The sequence below is a fragment of the Brugia malayi genome (genome assembly GCF_000002995.4).
Source record: "Brugia malayi strain FR3 genome assembly, contig: Bm_v4_Chr4_scaffold_001, whole genome shotgun sequence".
NCBI lineage: Eukaryota > Metazoa > Nematoda > Chromadorea > Rhabditida > Onchocercidae > Brugia > Brugia malayi.
The window spans coordinates 11,741,454-11,758,573 of record NW_025062478.1 but is presented as its reverse complement, the minus strand read 5'-3'; the positions used below and the strand labels follow the sequence as shown (position 1 = coordinate 11,758,573).

Genomic DNA, 17,120 nt, shown 5'->3' with positions numbered 1-17,120 from the left:
AATTGAAACATAATGCGATGAATTTGGCTTAATTAGCAGTAAATTTTTCCTTAAGAAACGTTTGGTTTTATGACAATTTGAAAGACAAATGAAAATTTCGGAAAGTTTTTCTACGAAAATGAAGAAAAGAATCAGATTGTATTCTAAGTGAAATAAATTTTGTATTATATTTTTCGTTTACTCAATTCTTATGTTAAAATTAGTTAATATAGATTTAATTTGAATTCAACTTTTTTTTTTCGATAATTTTTTCCTTTTTCCGATTCCTACTTGAATGCCATTTTTTGGTTTCTTTTTGGGAAAGCATAAGCTTATTCCAAAATTGATGGTTTAATTCAAATGAAAATAATATCCATCCATAAAGTTAGCTATTGATTGCTATTTATTTAATATTGTGAAGAGAAATATTTTTTAAATATTTAAAATTAGCAGAAAGAAATGAGCTTTTATCATTCGTTTCTTTGTCTTTTGATAAATAATTCTTTGTTTTATATTTTCATTCTTTTTTCTGACTTTTAGATATGTCAAACAATGCGACAAATATTTGTTTAACAAATCAACAAATGCGATTACACGGAAATGAATTGGAAAAATATCTGCAACGATTCCTGTATCCGTGTATCGTAATACTTGGCATTACCGGAAATGTACTAAATCTTACTGTTCTACTTAATCGTTCTATGCGGAGCAGGTCATACATGCTCTTCTATTATCAACAATTTGCAAAATATTATTTCTATGATAGCAATTTTTGATTAATTAGGCATACATGTGAATATAAATAAATCAGAAGTTAGGATTCAAAATTAAAACGAGTATTTGTGATAGCAAATAGAAATTTTTTTTTCTACTCAAATGTGAAAGTTGGAAATCTAATTTGAAATTTTACCAAATATTCTCTGATATTATTTCAGATCAAATATCTTTTTGTCGGCCTTAGCACTAGCTGATATTATATTTCTGTTACTTCTTCTACCCAATATTTTGGCCACTTATCCGATGTTTACGTCTAATTATATTTATCGTTACATCTATTTTCATATTAAAATTCACTTATTATCTTTAACTAATTGGGTTTCCAGTGCTGCCATTTGGTTTGTTATTTCATTTTTCTGATTTGCCAGACAGTTTGCAATCAGTGAATCTTTGCTTCCAAATTAGAAACATTTGAAATTGTAAACTTAACTTACCTCAATTTTCAGGTTAGTAGTAGCTGTATGCGCGGATCGCTTAATTGGTATTAGAAGACCATTGCATGCTAAAACTGATTGCAATAAATACCGCACACCGTTGCTAATTGTCGTAATCGTAACAGTCACTGGAATTGTCAACTTTTATCAGCATTTCCAGTACAAATGCTTTATGCGTAATTATTGTCACCGAACTCAGATCTATTCGAGATGCATTCCGATCAATAATGATGGGTTTGTCATTGATTATTAGTAAAAGTAACGGTAGCAGAATTTTAATTTTTCAGTTTAATTAATTCATTTAGTGAATTGTCCTAAATTCAGACGTTGGTTCTGGAATCGAACAAATCCTTACTCTGCAACATATCGTAATTTCATTGATATCAGTGTGACAGTAAATGCTGTCACAACAATCATTCTACCCATATTTCTATTATCCTTCCTAAACATTTTATTACTTTGTATACTGCGTAATCGTCGTGACTTATTACTCGTTTCTACCAATCAACGACGGTAAATACTACTATTTATTTTCATTATTTACTTTTTGTTCAATTACAATAATAACAATTACGGTAACATCCATTAGTGTTTGTCTATGGTTGAAGGAATTTAAGAAATTTGAAGTTTTAAAATTTAAAAGTAGTGAAATTTTTTGATGATATTTAGTGTTCAAAATTCATTCAGTTTGTTGACGCATTTGATAAAATTTCGGTAATTGAAACTGAAATTGCAAAATAAAGTCAATTAGTCAAATGAGTTGTCAATAAAAGATGTGCATGCCAGACATACAGATTATTAGTATGTAGGTTATAATAGTTTTAGCTTTAATCAAATTTAAATTACCAGATTTTTTTTTTTTTTTTTTAAAGGTTAATTATAAAACATTAACAAAATTATTTACAAATTTCACTTTTTAGTTTACCAAAGAAGAAGCGCAGTTTACAGTATCTAAAGATGGAACATCGTGTCACATTAATGGTTACATTGATTGTTACAACATTTATTATCTTAAATGGTCCATCAGCTGTAATACATTTGGTCAATTTAGCTCGTAAAAAGAAACTAAATTATAATTTTACACTTCTTGGAAAGTTTGTCTTTTTTTTTTTGAATTTCGTTAAGAAAAAATTTCTTTCTCTCTTGCTCTAAAATCCTAATAAAAGAAAGGGTAAAAACAAATTTATTTTTGCTAATTATTTTCATTTTCCTCCATCTAGAAGAAAAAAGATGAAAAAAAAAATGAAAAAAATTAAACTGCTGAAAATCTGTTTTCTGTAAAAATTTATTTTACATAGCTTTTAAATATATTTTTACAAAAACTAATAACACATTAATATTTTTATTATTATTCACAAGCACATGTTAGATTACAATTAATGTGACATTATTGTCGCATGTAAAGTGTTAAATTAACATTCATAATATTGCAAAAAAAAAAAAAAAAAAATAATAATAATAATTAATGCCCAAATTTAATTATTTATGAAGCTAATTAAAATTGCAAATTTTGAAAACATTGTTTCAGTACATTGGTAATAATTGATAAAGCTTGCAATTTCATTTTATTCTGCTTAACGAGCAGGCATTTTCGTGCGCGTTTATTTCAATTAACTCAACGAAAAGTTAGTCGATTTTCTGCAAGTTTCCTACAAATTGGTGATAGTATGCGACGAATTGGAAGTAAGTAAGTTTGGGAAAAGTAAATCTTAAATTTTCAAAGCAAAAAAATTATCAAGACAATAACTGTATCCACTGATTTTATAACTATTTTTTAAATATGTTAATTAATTTTGCAATATTATTATATTCCATTCAAAAAAGTGATTAAGTCAAGCATTACTAATAAACTGAATTACTGTGCACATGCATTGTAGCTAATACTATTAATTAAGTAACAATATTTTAATCACAAATTTGGTAATTAACACAAGTGGAAACTGAATAAATAAGAATTGATTATTGGTAGGAATACAAATAATGGTAAAATATAGGGAAGAAATTGAAGTGTAAACAATTGCTGAAATAAAATATATATGTATATAAAATTTTAGACGACAAAATAATCAATAATACGAATTATGAAAAAATAATAGCGAATTGAAGAACGATCAATAATTGTTGTAAGCTTAAGAAAATATTTTTGAATAATTTTGTAGGTTGCAAAGAAAAAGTTACAATTTTTCTCTTTTATTAGCTCAAATTTGACTGCAATTTCAGGCATCAATGATGATAGTTTGCAATTGAAACAATCAATGAAATTGGTTCAAAGAAATTACAATAACAACAATTAATAACGAAATATTGATTTAGCTATCACAGAAATTCGACCCACAAATTATTTTTGTTAATTTTTTTTTTTTGCTTTGTTTACTTGCAGGAAATATCACACAACAATATTATTCTGTGAGCAAAATGAGGAAATTTATAAAAAATATTAGGATGGATGGCAGGAAGGACAGTGAGAAATCTAATTAAAGTAAGAGGGAACTGGTTTGAAATTGATTGATTTAGTCTATCCATTTCCTAAAATTAGAAATTAAAAGTGTTACAAAAACTTTTGATGTAGAAATTTGTACCAATTAATTTGCTCATTTCTTAGAATTGAATTAAATGTCAATGGCTTTTATTTTATTTGTCATACAAAATAATAAAGTCTTGAAAAAAAAAAAAAAAAACTTGAAACGACATTAAAATCTTAGCGTTAACTTGATTTTGATTTATGAATTCTCATAAATAATTCTTTATATCAATCATGAAGCCTTTCAAATTTAATTAAAAAAAAAAGAAAGGAATTCCTGTGCCAAAGCATTTATAACTCAAAATTTTCGCTCTTATTGATTTTTTGAAACAATTAATTACAAAATAATTAACTGTACATTGATTATACCTCTGCAATTTTAATTCCTTTTCTTCTTTAATGTCATTTACTTTCAATTTCGAAAATTTAATAAGAAAAACACACGGTGGACTAATTGAGAACATAATAATATTATTAAGTATTTAAGGTAATAAATATGAAATATTAACACTTTGTAGAAACTTGTAGAAAAAACTCTTAATAAGTCAGCTCGCAGTACTCATTTTTACGGAACCAAAAGAAATTTGACTTTATAAAACGTAATAACCGTAAAAACGTTATAAGTGCAATTCAGTTGTGGCTCCAACTGATCGAAATCATAAATTCGGTTCACTAATTATCACTGATTTATCATACAACAATCAGATCTTATTTTTCCCTAATTGATAAATCGTTTTAAAATAATCAAATTTTCCTCATGAAATGATATGTATCGGAACTTTTAATTTAACCTATTTACGTTATTATTTGAAGAACGTAATCGAAAATAGACGTTTTATCAGCTTATCAGTCCTCGACTGTCTATTTAACTCATGTTTAGATGCAATATTACTTAAATATTTACAAAATTTTATTGTAAAATTAAGTTGCAAATCATTTGTTTCTGAAAAGTAAAATTGATTGATTTGTACACTTAAAAAAAAGAAAGAAAAGGCAAACTAAAACTAATCTCACTCAAAATAATTGCTATTAACCAAGTAATACTTATCTGTCACTATTTTATATTTCAAATTTTTGGCGCAAACAATTTTTATGAGAAATTGTTGCGAACCTCAAAATAAATTGCAATAACAAAATAATTTGATGTAAAAACTAATCATTCCAGTCCAATTGTATTTCGATGAATCATTTAAGCTTCCTCATTTAGCCAATTTCCCATCCCTTTTCTTTCTTTATTTGTCTTAAGCTTAATTAAATTTCCATTTTCTTCTATTTTTATCATCTTTATTTATAAGGTTAAAGAATATGTAGCTAACCAATTCTTTGATCAACTCAGAAATGGAGGGAGAAGCAGTGAAAGAAAATTTGAATAACATAGAATTAATTGTAAGTGTCAACTGAAAATTGAAAAAAAAAGTCACAAGAAATGTGAGGTAATGAAATGTAAATGAATGAAATCAATAGAGACGCATGCATTAAGGCATGCATGCAGTGAAACATGCAGTTAGCAAAAATGCAGTATTGCACATGAAAGCACATGGCGAAAGTATCCATCGAGAAATATGAAATAAAAATTGCTGAAATAAAATGGAGAGTATGTAAGATTATGGATGGATTAGATGAGAAGAATGCAAAAGGAACGAGTGATAGACATTTTCTAAGGAAAGATAAAATACCTTTAATCAAGAAAAATGCATTAAATCGAGAATGAACTTCAAAAGGGACAAATTTTCTGCGAATACTTCCACAATTTAATTGCAAAATTCATCCTGTTTTCCAGTTTCTTAACGAATTTGATAGAAATTCTCGTTTTCATCTAAAAATAAAGTGAAGTAGAAATGCCTCTTTGAAAACGAACCTTACGTAAGTTCACGTATTCAGCGCTATACAGTCAACTATAGCGCATTAAAGCTTGAAGGATTATTGGTTGTTCAATTGAGTAAGTAAATAATTCGTGAAAAATATTTGTCCTAAATGTTTAGAGCTAAGCTAATTTACAAATATTAGTGAACATTTTCTTACTTTTGATGTTTTATTGTGGAGGGAAAACAACTTAAATCAGTAAATAAATAAATGATTTGAAATTACTTAACCTATTTGTAATGCCAATTTCTGTTAAGAAGTTAACCTGCCGATAGCGAAATCAGCTTAATCTAACTGTTCATCTTATTTACAATCAAATCTAATTACTCGTTAACAAACTATGAAGAAGGTCAATCAGTTAAGAAAAAGTTGTTAACCTCATAGATTCAAACATAATTTACGATTAGTGACGAAACAACAATGAGGTCACCTAGACAGGAAGTTGTTACCGTGTAAACAACAAATTTTGAGCAAATAGCTTTTTCCTTTATTTATTATACTTTCTCACGGAAAACTACAAATCATTTGTTTGAGTTCTGGACGCATTTTACAATTTAGCGCAAATATTTACCTTCAAAATTTACGTTTCACTATCAGGTAGTATACCGTTCCCATATAATGTGGAATAACAAAAATTTACAATCTCATTTTAACATTGGAATTTTTCAAAACATTAAAAATTCAAATGCTAAAATAAGATTATAAATTAATTGCTGCATTCTGACGATAGTATGACGATACTACGAAAATATCTAATCCTTATGTTTGTCAAAAAATGCTCCAAACTGTTTATCGCTTCTGTAAAATCTGAAATGAAAATTTTTTAGATTTTTTTTTAGAACGCCAAAAGAATTGAATATTTGTTGCAGTTTGGCTCTGCGAATAGAATAATATATAAATGTATTTTATGAATTAAAAAAAATATAAAAAAAGAAACAATAGCAATGTAATCAAAAGTACAATGGAGTATTTGTTTCTCTATTAATATTTTCAAAGTTTATTTGATATATCATTAAAATGTTACTGTCACCAATTTTAACATTTTTTTTTTTTTTTTAAATCACTGAATTATTACGACATCAACAGTATTGACTGTATGTTATATGAAAGAAAAAAATATCACACAATCTAATGAATTTCACGATCACGAATATTTTACAACATATTTCACGTGCATCTTATTAATTAAATAGTTTGAAAAATTAATAAAATATTAGTCGTATCAAATAATCCATTTTAAATAACATAGATCATAAAAGCTATTCACATTCACATGTCTTACTACATATTTAAAGCAAAAATCTTATTTCTAATGAATCTTATTTCTAAAAAATCTTATTTCAAAAAAAAAAAAAAAAAAACTTATTTCCAAAGAAAAATTAATGAAGGATTTTCGTACTTCACCACGTGTTCGTGATTCTCGACAGTGCCACTTCTTGCTATATAGGTTTTTGCTATCAATGCCAATTATTGGCTTCAAATTGATGTGGCTGAGGATATTCTAGGAGAATATTCTAGCTATCTGAGCAGTTTATTCATTTTTCCTGTCATTTCAGCCAGAAAAGGAAGAATAAGTTTGACAAAAATAGATCGAAATAATATTTTAATCGAACAGAAAAATGCAATATCTAATCTAATTGTTATTGGTGTTGAAATTAAGTGAAAAGAGCTAAATTAAATGTAAAACAGAACTTTTTGTAAATATATACTAGCGGTGTAGTAGAGAACATAGTGAAATATCAAATTCATACAATGGCACAAACGCTCAAATAAACCTTTTTATTTCAAATTGATTAAAACGACCAAAGATCAGAAAGTTTTTAATCTGTATGTTTCGCATTATTTCTGATACTTTTCATTTTAAATTCTTACTGTTCTCTCTCTGAAATGATAAATTATAAGCACTGTTTTGAAAAATTTAGGATGACACGAATAATGTAATATTTGCATTCGTGAAAATTGATGAAAATGTTACTGAACTGTGAAATATTTAATCTGTATAGCACTGTATAATCCTTTCTATTATTTGGTAAAATATTGGAATTGAATTGCTCGCATACTATTATAAAAATTTTCAGTCTTTAATTTTAATGATATTGATAATTCTAAGTATATAAGTTTATTTCCGATGTATTTGCCCTTAGACATTAAATACTTGCCCGAAGACTTACACTAGGTCTTATCAATTTACAAATTTAGCAAATTTCAAACACGCATCTCGGCACGAGAGATGGAGCACGTAAAACGCGTCGTGAAATATTTGTGACCGTGAAATTCATTAGGTATTGTGACAATTTTCTTTCATATAATGCAATCAGCACTTAGTAGTTGGCGATGTCCTAATAATGCAATAATTTAAAATGATGTTGACAGTGGTGACAGTAACGTTTCAATGATACATCAACAAAATGGGCTATCATTAAATTTTCATAATTTCAAAAGCTACTTCAATCCTAACTTATCATTAGTAGAAATAATTTAGCATGAAATAAACATATGAAATGAATGAACTTGCATACTTACTGTATCACCGTAACAAAGGATTGCTCTGCTTATCCATTTTGTTCCGATACCTTACAGTCAGCTTTAAACCGAAGATTTTTTTACATATTTTTTAAAATCTTTTTTGAATTTGAAAATTTGATCATTTTCTATATTTTTATACTGCAACACTTTATTCAGCTTAATTTAATTTGAATAATGCAAAAATGAATCTTTTAAATCCTGCTTTTCTTGTTTGCCATATTCCATTAATTATTATTCTCTTCAAATTACCAAATGTTTTTACTTCTATCTTTGATGAATTCCTGTCTCTTCCCGTGCTTAGATAAAATGCAGAATTAGAGACTTTTTCAAAACTTTTCTCACTTCAAGTTGGATTCATCTGATTCTTCTCTTTAGCAATCCAAGGAGGAAAATAGTTCCAAAGAATTGAATATCGAACTAAATTACATTTGCTTTCTGCTATTGCATTTTTTATGAATTAGTATTGCTAAGGAATTGTGAAATATAAATCCTTAAACCCTAGCGGTAAAAGTTAATGGTTTCCTTCTTATCATTATGGACAAATTTATCACTTTCTGATCTCGGAATAAGTTGTTGAGCGCAGTTGTCGATAGTGAAATTAAATGATGAAAAGGTAGTAGAAATAAAGGTTGCTGAAGAAGTAGAATCAACTTTATGAATTGGATACAAGAAGAAGCTAGCTATGTGAACAAAAAAATAAAAAAAAAAACTATATTAAGGAATATCTGATCCATTAGGCTAAAAGATTGAAAATATTTGTGTGTATATTATTCGATATTTTAAACATTATAAATAAAGATGATAAAAATAGAAGAAAATGGAAATTTAATTAAGCTTAAGACAAATAAAGAAAGAAAAGGGATGGGAAATTGGCTAAATGAGGAAGCTTAAATGATTCATCGAAATACAATTGGACTGGAATGATTAGTTTTTACATCAAATTATTTTGTTATTGCAATTTATTTTGAGGTTCGCAACAATTTCTCATAAAAATTGTTTGCGCCAAAAATTTGAAATATAAAATAGTGACAGATAAGTATTACTTGGTTAATAGCAATTATTTTGAGTGAGATTAGTTTTAGTTTGCCTTTTCTTTCTTTTTTTTAAGTGTACAAATCAATCAATTTTACTTTTCAGAAACAAATGATTTGCAACTTAATTTTACAATAAAATTTTGTAAATATTTAAGTAATATTGCATCTAAACATGAGTTAAATAGACAGTCGAGGACTGATAAGCTGATAAAACGTCTATTTTCGATTACGTTCTTCAAATAATAACGTAAATAGGTTAAATTAAAAGTTCCGATACATATCATTTCATGAGGAAAATTTGATTATTTTAAAACGATTTATCAATTAGGGAAAAATAAGATCTGATTGTTGTATGATAAATCAGTGATAATTAGTGAACCGAATTTATGATTTCGATCAGTTGGAGCCACAACTGAATTGCACTTATAACGTTTTTACGGTTATTACGTTTTATAAAGTCAAATTTCTTTTGGTTCCGTAAAAATGAGTACTGCGAGCTGACTTATTAAGAGTTTTTTCTACAAGTTTCTACAAAGTGTTAATATTTCATATTTATTACCTTAAATACTTAATAATATTATTATGTTCTCAATTAGTCCACCGTGTGTTTTTCTTATTAAATTTTCGAAATTGAAAGTAAATGACATTAAAGAAGAAAAGGAATTAAAATTGCAGAGGTATAATCAATGTACAGTTAATTATTTTGTAATTAATTGTTTCAAAAAATCAATAAGAGCGAAAATTTTGAGTTATAAATGCTTTGGCACAGGAATTCTTTCTTTTTTTTTTAATTAAATTTGAAAGGCTTCATGATTGATATAAAGAATTATTTATGAGAATTCATAAATCAAAATCAAGTTAACGCTAAGATTTTAATGTCGTTTCAAGTTTTTTTTTTTTTTTTTTTTTTCAAGACTTTATTATTTTGTATGACAAATAAAATAAAAGCCATTGACATTTAATTAAATTCTAAGAAATGAGCAAATTAATTGGTACAAATTTCTACATCAAAAGTTTTTGTAACACTTTTAATTTCTAATTTTAGGAAATGGATAGACTAAATCAATCAATTTCAAACCAGTTCCCTCTTATTTTAATTAGATTTCTCACTGTCCTTCCTGCCATCCATCCTAATATTTTTTATAAATTTCCTAATTTTTTCCTCATTTTGCTCACAGAATAATATTGTTGTGTGATATTTCCTGCAAGTAAACAAAGCAAAAAAAAAAAAAAAATTAACAAAAATAATTTGTGGGTCGAATTTCTGTGATAGCTAAATCAATGTTTCGTCATTAATTGTTGTTATTGTAATTTCTTTGAACCAATTTCATTGATTGTTTCAATTGCAAACTATCATCATTGATGCCTGAAATTGCAGTCAAATTTGAGCTAATAAAAGAGGAAAATTGTAACTTTTTCTTTGCAACCTACAAAATTATTCAAAAATATTTTCTTAAGCCTACAACAATTATTGATCGTTCTTCAATTCGCTATTATTTTTTCATAATTCGTATTATTGATTATTTTGTCGTCTAAAATTTTATATACATATATATTTTATTTCAGCAATTGTTTACACTTCAATTTCTTCCCTATATTTTACCATTATTTGTATTCCTACCAATAATCAATTCTTATTTATTCAGTTTCCACTTGTGTTAATTACCAAATTTGTGATTAAAATATTGTTACTTAATTAATAGCATTAGCTACAATTCATGTGCACAGTAATTCAGTTTATTAGTAATGCTTGACTTAATCACTTTTTTGAATGGAATACAATAATATTGTAAAATTAATTATCATATTTAAAAAATACTTATAAAATCAGTGGATACAGTTATTGTCTTGATAATTTTTTTGCTTTGAAAATTTAAGATTTACTTTTCCCAAACTTACTTACTTCCAATTCGTCGCATACTATCACCAATTTGTAGGAAACTTGCAGAAAATCGACTAACTTTTCGTTGAGTTAATTGAAATAAACGCGCACGAAAATGCCTGCTCGTTAAGCAGAATAAAATGAAATTGCAAGCTTTATCAATTATTACCAATGTACTGAAACAATGTTTTCAAAATTTGCAATTTTAATTAGCTTCATAAATAATTAAATTTGGGCATTAATTATTATTTTTTTTTTTTTTTTTTGCAATATTATGAATGTTAATTTAACACTTTACATGCGACAATAATGTCACATTAATTGTAATCTAACATGTGCTTGTGAATAATAATAAAAATATTAATGTGTTATTAGTTTTTGTAAAAATATATTTAAAAGCTATGTAAAATAAATTTTTACAGAAAACAGATTTTCAGCAGTTTAATTTTTTTCATTTTTTTTTTCATCTTTTTTCTTCTAGATGGAGGAAAATGAAAATAATTAGCAAAAATAAATTTGTTTTTACCCTTTCTTTTATTAGGATTTTAGAGCAAGAGAGAAAGAAATTTTTTCTTAACGAAATTCAAAAAAAAAAAGACAAACTTTCCAAGAAGTGTAAAATTATAATTTAGTTTCTTTTTACGAGCTAAATTGACCAAATGTATTACAGCTGATGGACCATTTAAGATAATAAATGTTGTAACAATCAATGTAACCATTAATGTGACACGATGTTCCATCTTTAGATACTGTAAACTGCGCTTCTTCTTTGGTAAACTAAAAAGTGAAATTTGTAAATAATTTTGTTAATGTTTTATAATTAACCTTTAAAAAAAAAAAAAAAATCGGTATTTAAATTTGATTAAAGCTAAAACTATTATAACCTACATACTAATAATCTGTATGTCTGGCATGCACATCTTTTATTGACAACTCATTTGACTAATTGACTTTATTTTGCAATTTCAGTTTCAATTACCGAAATTTTATCAAATGCGTCAACAAACTGAATGAATTTTGAACACTAAATATCATCAAAAAATTTCACTACTTTTAAATTTTAAAACTTCAAATTTCTTAAATTCCTTCAACCATAGACAAACACTAATGGATGTTACCGTAATTGTTATTATTGTAATTGAACAAAAAGTAAATAATGAAAATAAATAGTAGTATTTACCGTCGTTGATTGGTAGAAACGAGTAATAAGTCACGACGATTACGCAGTATACAAAGTAATAAAATGTTTAGGAAGGATAATAGAAATATGGGTAGAATGATTGTTGTGACAGCATTTACTGTCACACTGATATCAATGAAATTACGATATGTTGCAGAGTAAGGATTTGTTCGATTCCAGAACCAACGTCTGAATTTAGGACAATTCACTAAATGAATTAATTAAACTGAAAAATTAAAATTCTGCTACCGTTACTTTTACTAATAATCAATGACAAACCCATCATTATTGATCGGAATGCATCTCGAATAGATCTGAGTTCGGTGACAATAATTACGCATAAAGCATTTGTACTGGAAATGCTGATAAAAGTTGACAATTCCAGTGACTGTTACGATTACGACAATTAGCAACGGTGTGCGGTATTTATTGCAATCAGTTTTAGCATGCAATGGTCTTCTAATACCAATTAAGCGATCCGCGCATACAGCTACTACTAACCTGAAAATTGAGGTAAGTTAAGTTTACAATTTCAAATGTTTCTAATTTGGAAGCAAAGATTCACTGATTGCAAACTGTCTGGCAAATCAGAAAAATGAAATAACAAACCAAATGGCAGCACTGGAAACCCAATTAGTTAAAGATAATAAGTGAATTTTAATATGAAAATAGATGTAACGATAAATATAATTGGACGTAAACATTGGATAAGTGGCCAAAATATTGGGTAGAAGAAGTAACAGAAATATAATATCAGCTAGTGCTAAGGCCGACAAAAAGATATTTGATCTGAAATAATATCAGAGAATATTTGGTAAAATTTCAAATTAGATTTCCAACTTTCACATTTGAGTAGAAAAAAAAATTTCTATTTGCTATCACAAATACTCGTTTTAATTTTGAATCCTAACTTCTGATTTATTTATATTCACATGTATGCCTAATTAATCAAAAATTGCTATCATAGAAATAATATTTTGCAAATTGTTGATAATAGAAGAGCATGTATGACCTGCTCCGCATAGAACGATTAAGTAGAACAGTAAGATTTAGTACATTTCCGGTAATGCCAAGTATTACGATACACGGATACAGGAATCGTTGCAGATATTTTTCCAATTCATTTCCGTGTAATCGCATTTGTTGATTTGTTAAACAAATATTTGTCGCATTGTTTGACATATCTAAAAGTCAGAAAAAAGAATGAAAATATAAAACAAAGAATTATTTATCAAAAGACAAAGAAACGAATGATAAAAGCTCATTTCTTTCTGCTAATTTTAAATATTTAAAAAATATTTCTCTTCACAATATTAAATAAATAGCAATCAATAGCTAACTTTATGGATGGATATTATTTTCATTTGAATTAAACCATCAATTTTGGAATAAGCTTATGCTTTCCCAAAAAGAAACCAAAAAATGGCATTCAAGTAGGAATCGGAAAAAGGAAAAAATTATCGAAAAAAAAAAGTTGAATTCAAATTAAATCTATATTAACTAATTTTAACATAAGAATTGAGTAAACGAAAAATATAATACAAAATTTATTTCACTTAGAATACAATCTGATTCTTTTCTTCATTTTCGTAGAAAAACTTTCCGAAATTTTCATTTGTCTTTCAAATTGTCATAAAACCAAACGTTTCTTAAGGAAAAATTTACTGCTAATTAAGCCAAATTCATCGCATTATGTTTCAATTAATTTAATGGTTTTGTTTTTTTTTTTTTTTTTTTTTTTGGTATTTCATCTGCTTTTGTTGACAAAAACAATTTACTTCAACATTTATCTAAATAAAAAAGTTTATAGAAAATGGATCACTCATATCTTTGGAACAAATTCAAAAGCTTAATTAAATATTATTATATTAATAGTGGATGACAGTTCTATTAATAAATCAAATTTTTTTGCAATATTTTTTTTATTTAATTTAGAGCTTTTTAAAGCAAATTTAATTATGTCATAATGAGCAAAAAATAGATATATTATTTATTGCTTATGGAATTTAACAAAAAAATTTTTTTTTCTTGAAATAATTCTTTGAAATTATTTCACTAAATTTTATTTTTTAATTCCTTTCAAATACAATAGCTACTGCTAGAAAACACACTTTATTTTGAAAGAAGTTTGAGTAAGCTGAAAAAACAATTTAAAAATAAGTGAAATCTATACGAACAGACAATTTAATAATATGTTGTCTTCTAAATTATTTGTTAAGATTCTAATCGTAGAAACAAAATGGATAAAACAAAAACTTTCTCAGTGAAAAAATTTGCAGAAAAGATAAAAATCAGAAATGGATAACAATTGTTTATCGCATTGATAATGGTATGATTACTCAATCGTATTTGTATTATCAAAGATGGAAAATAAACAGAGAATGCAACAAAATTCATATTTATAAGAAAATGTATTTGCATTAATTTTATGTATACAATTCCATGATTTTATAAAAATTCAAAAAAAAAAAGGGAAATGAAAATGGAAAAAAAAAATTTTTAGATAAATTTTTTCCAGTTCTTAAATTCTTACTTATTATACTTTTACATTTTGCATTTTAAAGTTGGATGAAAGTAAAACATTCAGTGAAAAATGTCAAACTTTTTTTGAAACGAATGAAAAAGATTATTGTGACGGAATGTTTTCTTTAAAAAATCGCTATTTTCAATTTCTCATTGTTACAATTGAATCATTAAAATTAATTCTACTACTTTCTGTTTAATTCTACAATTGAATGTTAAATAGTTTTTTGCAATAACAATCGAAACATTTCAATTAATTTACCTTATTCGTTTCATTAGCAAATGGTATAACAGTTGTTAGTATCGGATAAGGTAGCACACAAATGCAAATATCTCTGGGAATTATCATAAACATATCTCAAAGATTAATCCTATCTTAGCTTTAAATCTTTGTGAAATCATTTCACTCATTTAGAATAATCCAAAATTTCAAATTTAACAAAAGCCAATTCAAAATTAATCAAATCAAGAAGAAAAAAAGCTAATTTAAACTCAAAGTCATCCATTTTTCTCTTCCATAGATCCTTTCTTTTTTTCTTTTTCATTTTTTTGAAGAACTAAATTGCATTTAAAACGATTGACATCAAATAATGTGTTAATAGTTCATCAAGCTTAATGATATTTCCGGAAAATAAACAAGCAAAGAAATAGAAGAGCGAGAGAGAGAGAGAGAGAGAGATAAAAAAAAAAGAAATGACTGAAAAAAAAAAACTTTTTTAATGTCTTTTCTCTTGCTGGCAAGTATTTTTGTCATTTTTCGCTAACTTAAAAAGTAGCTTGAAGAAATATTTGTACATAATTAGATTTCTTTTAATATATTCCATTTCATATGAGTAAATTAAAAATTTTTGCACAAATATTCAAAACTATTAATTAAATTGCCAATCAATTATATGAAGTTATTAATGTCAAATATATTAAATATGTGAAAAACGTTGATTAACTATGTCAGATGTATCACAGCAAATACAATTTTCAATTTGTTTCCGAAAAGTTTGCAATGTAATTAATCTTCGAACTGTTATAGTGAAATGGAAATTATAAATTGTAAGTAAATGTATGAGATGCTGTGCACTTGCAAATTTTCAACTTTCACTAATTAATATTATTCAGTTATTGAGCTAACCGAAAAAATTTAGAGAGAAAACGAATGATTTGAATATTGCATTTCTCAAGGACTAAGGAAATTAATTCTTAAAATTATTCAAATAATAATTTCCTTTTGTTCAATGCATCATTACAAACAAATTACTTCAAACTTTTAACTTTCAATTTCAATTCTTTCCTTTCAAACTATTCCATTTTCTCGTCGCATATCTTTTTTAATTAGTAATAGTTACTCGCATGCAGCGATCTCTTTTTTCTTCAATGAAAGGGAGAAAAAAAAAATAAATCTTCCAGATGGGACTTTAATGAGGGGAAAAAGGATGTGAAATCGATATTTTCGGTATATCAGGAAAAACGGAAACATTCCTATTCCTTCCGTCTGTTTTATTGTGCTGAAGCAATGTTCAGTTTATTTTATTTTTTGAAAAACTTTTAGCCATAAAATTTTGCCCATTTTGCCACAATTTCCTTTCATTCCTATTGGCTTAGTTTAATGTTAAAGAAAAGGAAGAAGCGGAAATTTCCTAGAAGAATAATTAATTAATTTTACGAAGACAAAAAGACTTTGTTTATTCAAAATAAAAGAAAAATTGGCGAAAAAGCAATGAATATAATTTCAATTCAAAATTATTAAAGTTTATATTTACTGAGTTTTTTGTTTTTAAATTTTTTAAATCTTTCAATGAATTTGATACTAACTTTCTTAAAAGACTTTTAATTCAGCTAATCCAATGCCACGAAATTTTTATGTAATCAAAATGGTAACAATATGAATTTCTTCAAAAGTATTACCATATTCTTTCAGGAAATCTCGTTACATGCACTTTTTGTTAGTTATTGAGTTTTTAATTTAAGTTATATTATATTTAACAAATTCCTCATATAAATGCTTTTCAGATTTTCTTCTTTTTTTGTTATTTGTTATGCTCGTTTTATGTCACAAAATTTCACTTTTATTTAATCTCTATTTTTTTTTTTAAATAGTACTTAAATTTTTTTTTTTTGACCATGAATGAGTCACAAATCTTGGCTACCATTGGGTCCTAATTTTGCACGAAAACTTCGTTTAATGAATTTTGTCTGATTAAATGATCCTAAATGATTTCTTTTGTCAAATGAAAAAATGAATATTTGTTTGGCTAAATTGGGCTGAAATAACAAATAAATTGGGACTAACGATTAAACGAAATTTGCAAACAAAGCGTATAAATTTCATCTTATCGTTTAAAATAAATTGTAAGTCTTTTGATAAAGCAGTAACTTTTGAAAATTAAGCAATGTGAGCATGAAAAAT

At 26.1% G+C, this 17,120-nt stretch overlaps 2 protein-coding genes across 2 annotated transcripts; one reads left to right on the top strand and one right to left on the bottom strand.

Annotated features, from left to right (window-relative positions):
• Nucleotides 1-521: 521 nt before the first annotated feature.
• Nucleotides 522-2,881, top strand: Bm3954 (G protein-coupled receptor F59B2.13, putative; the record flags this gene model as incomplete). Its single annotated transcript, XM_043082483.1, has 6 exons — nucleotides 522-691; nucleotides 915-1,094; nucleotides 1,203-1,424; nucleotides 1,515-1,703; nucleotides 2,111-2,284; nucleotides 2,719-2,881. The coding sequence occupies 6 exons, from the start codon at nucleotides 522-524 to the stop codon at nucleotides 2,879-2,881; spliced, it is 1,098 nt and encodes a 365-aa protein (XP_042938417.1).
• A 7,545-nt stretch (nucleotides 2,882-10,426) lies between these two features.
• On the bottom strand, nucleotides 10,427-13,378 carry Bm17829 (Uncharacterized protein; the record flags this gene model as incomplete). Its single annotated transcript, XM_043082482.1, has 7 exons — nucleotides 10,427-10,500; nucleotides 11,038-11,192; nucleotides 11,620-11,793; nucleotides 12,197-12,385; nucleotides 12,476-12,697; nucleotides 12,806-12,985; nucleotides 13,209-13,378. 7 exons carry the CDS (start codon nucleotides 13,376-13,378, stop codon nucleotides 10,427-10,429), a joined length of 1,164 nt encoding a protein of 387 aa, XP_042938416.1.
• Between the last annotated feature and the right edge of the window lie 3,742 nt (nucleotides 13,379-17,120).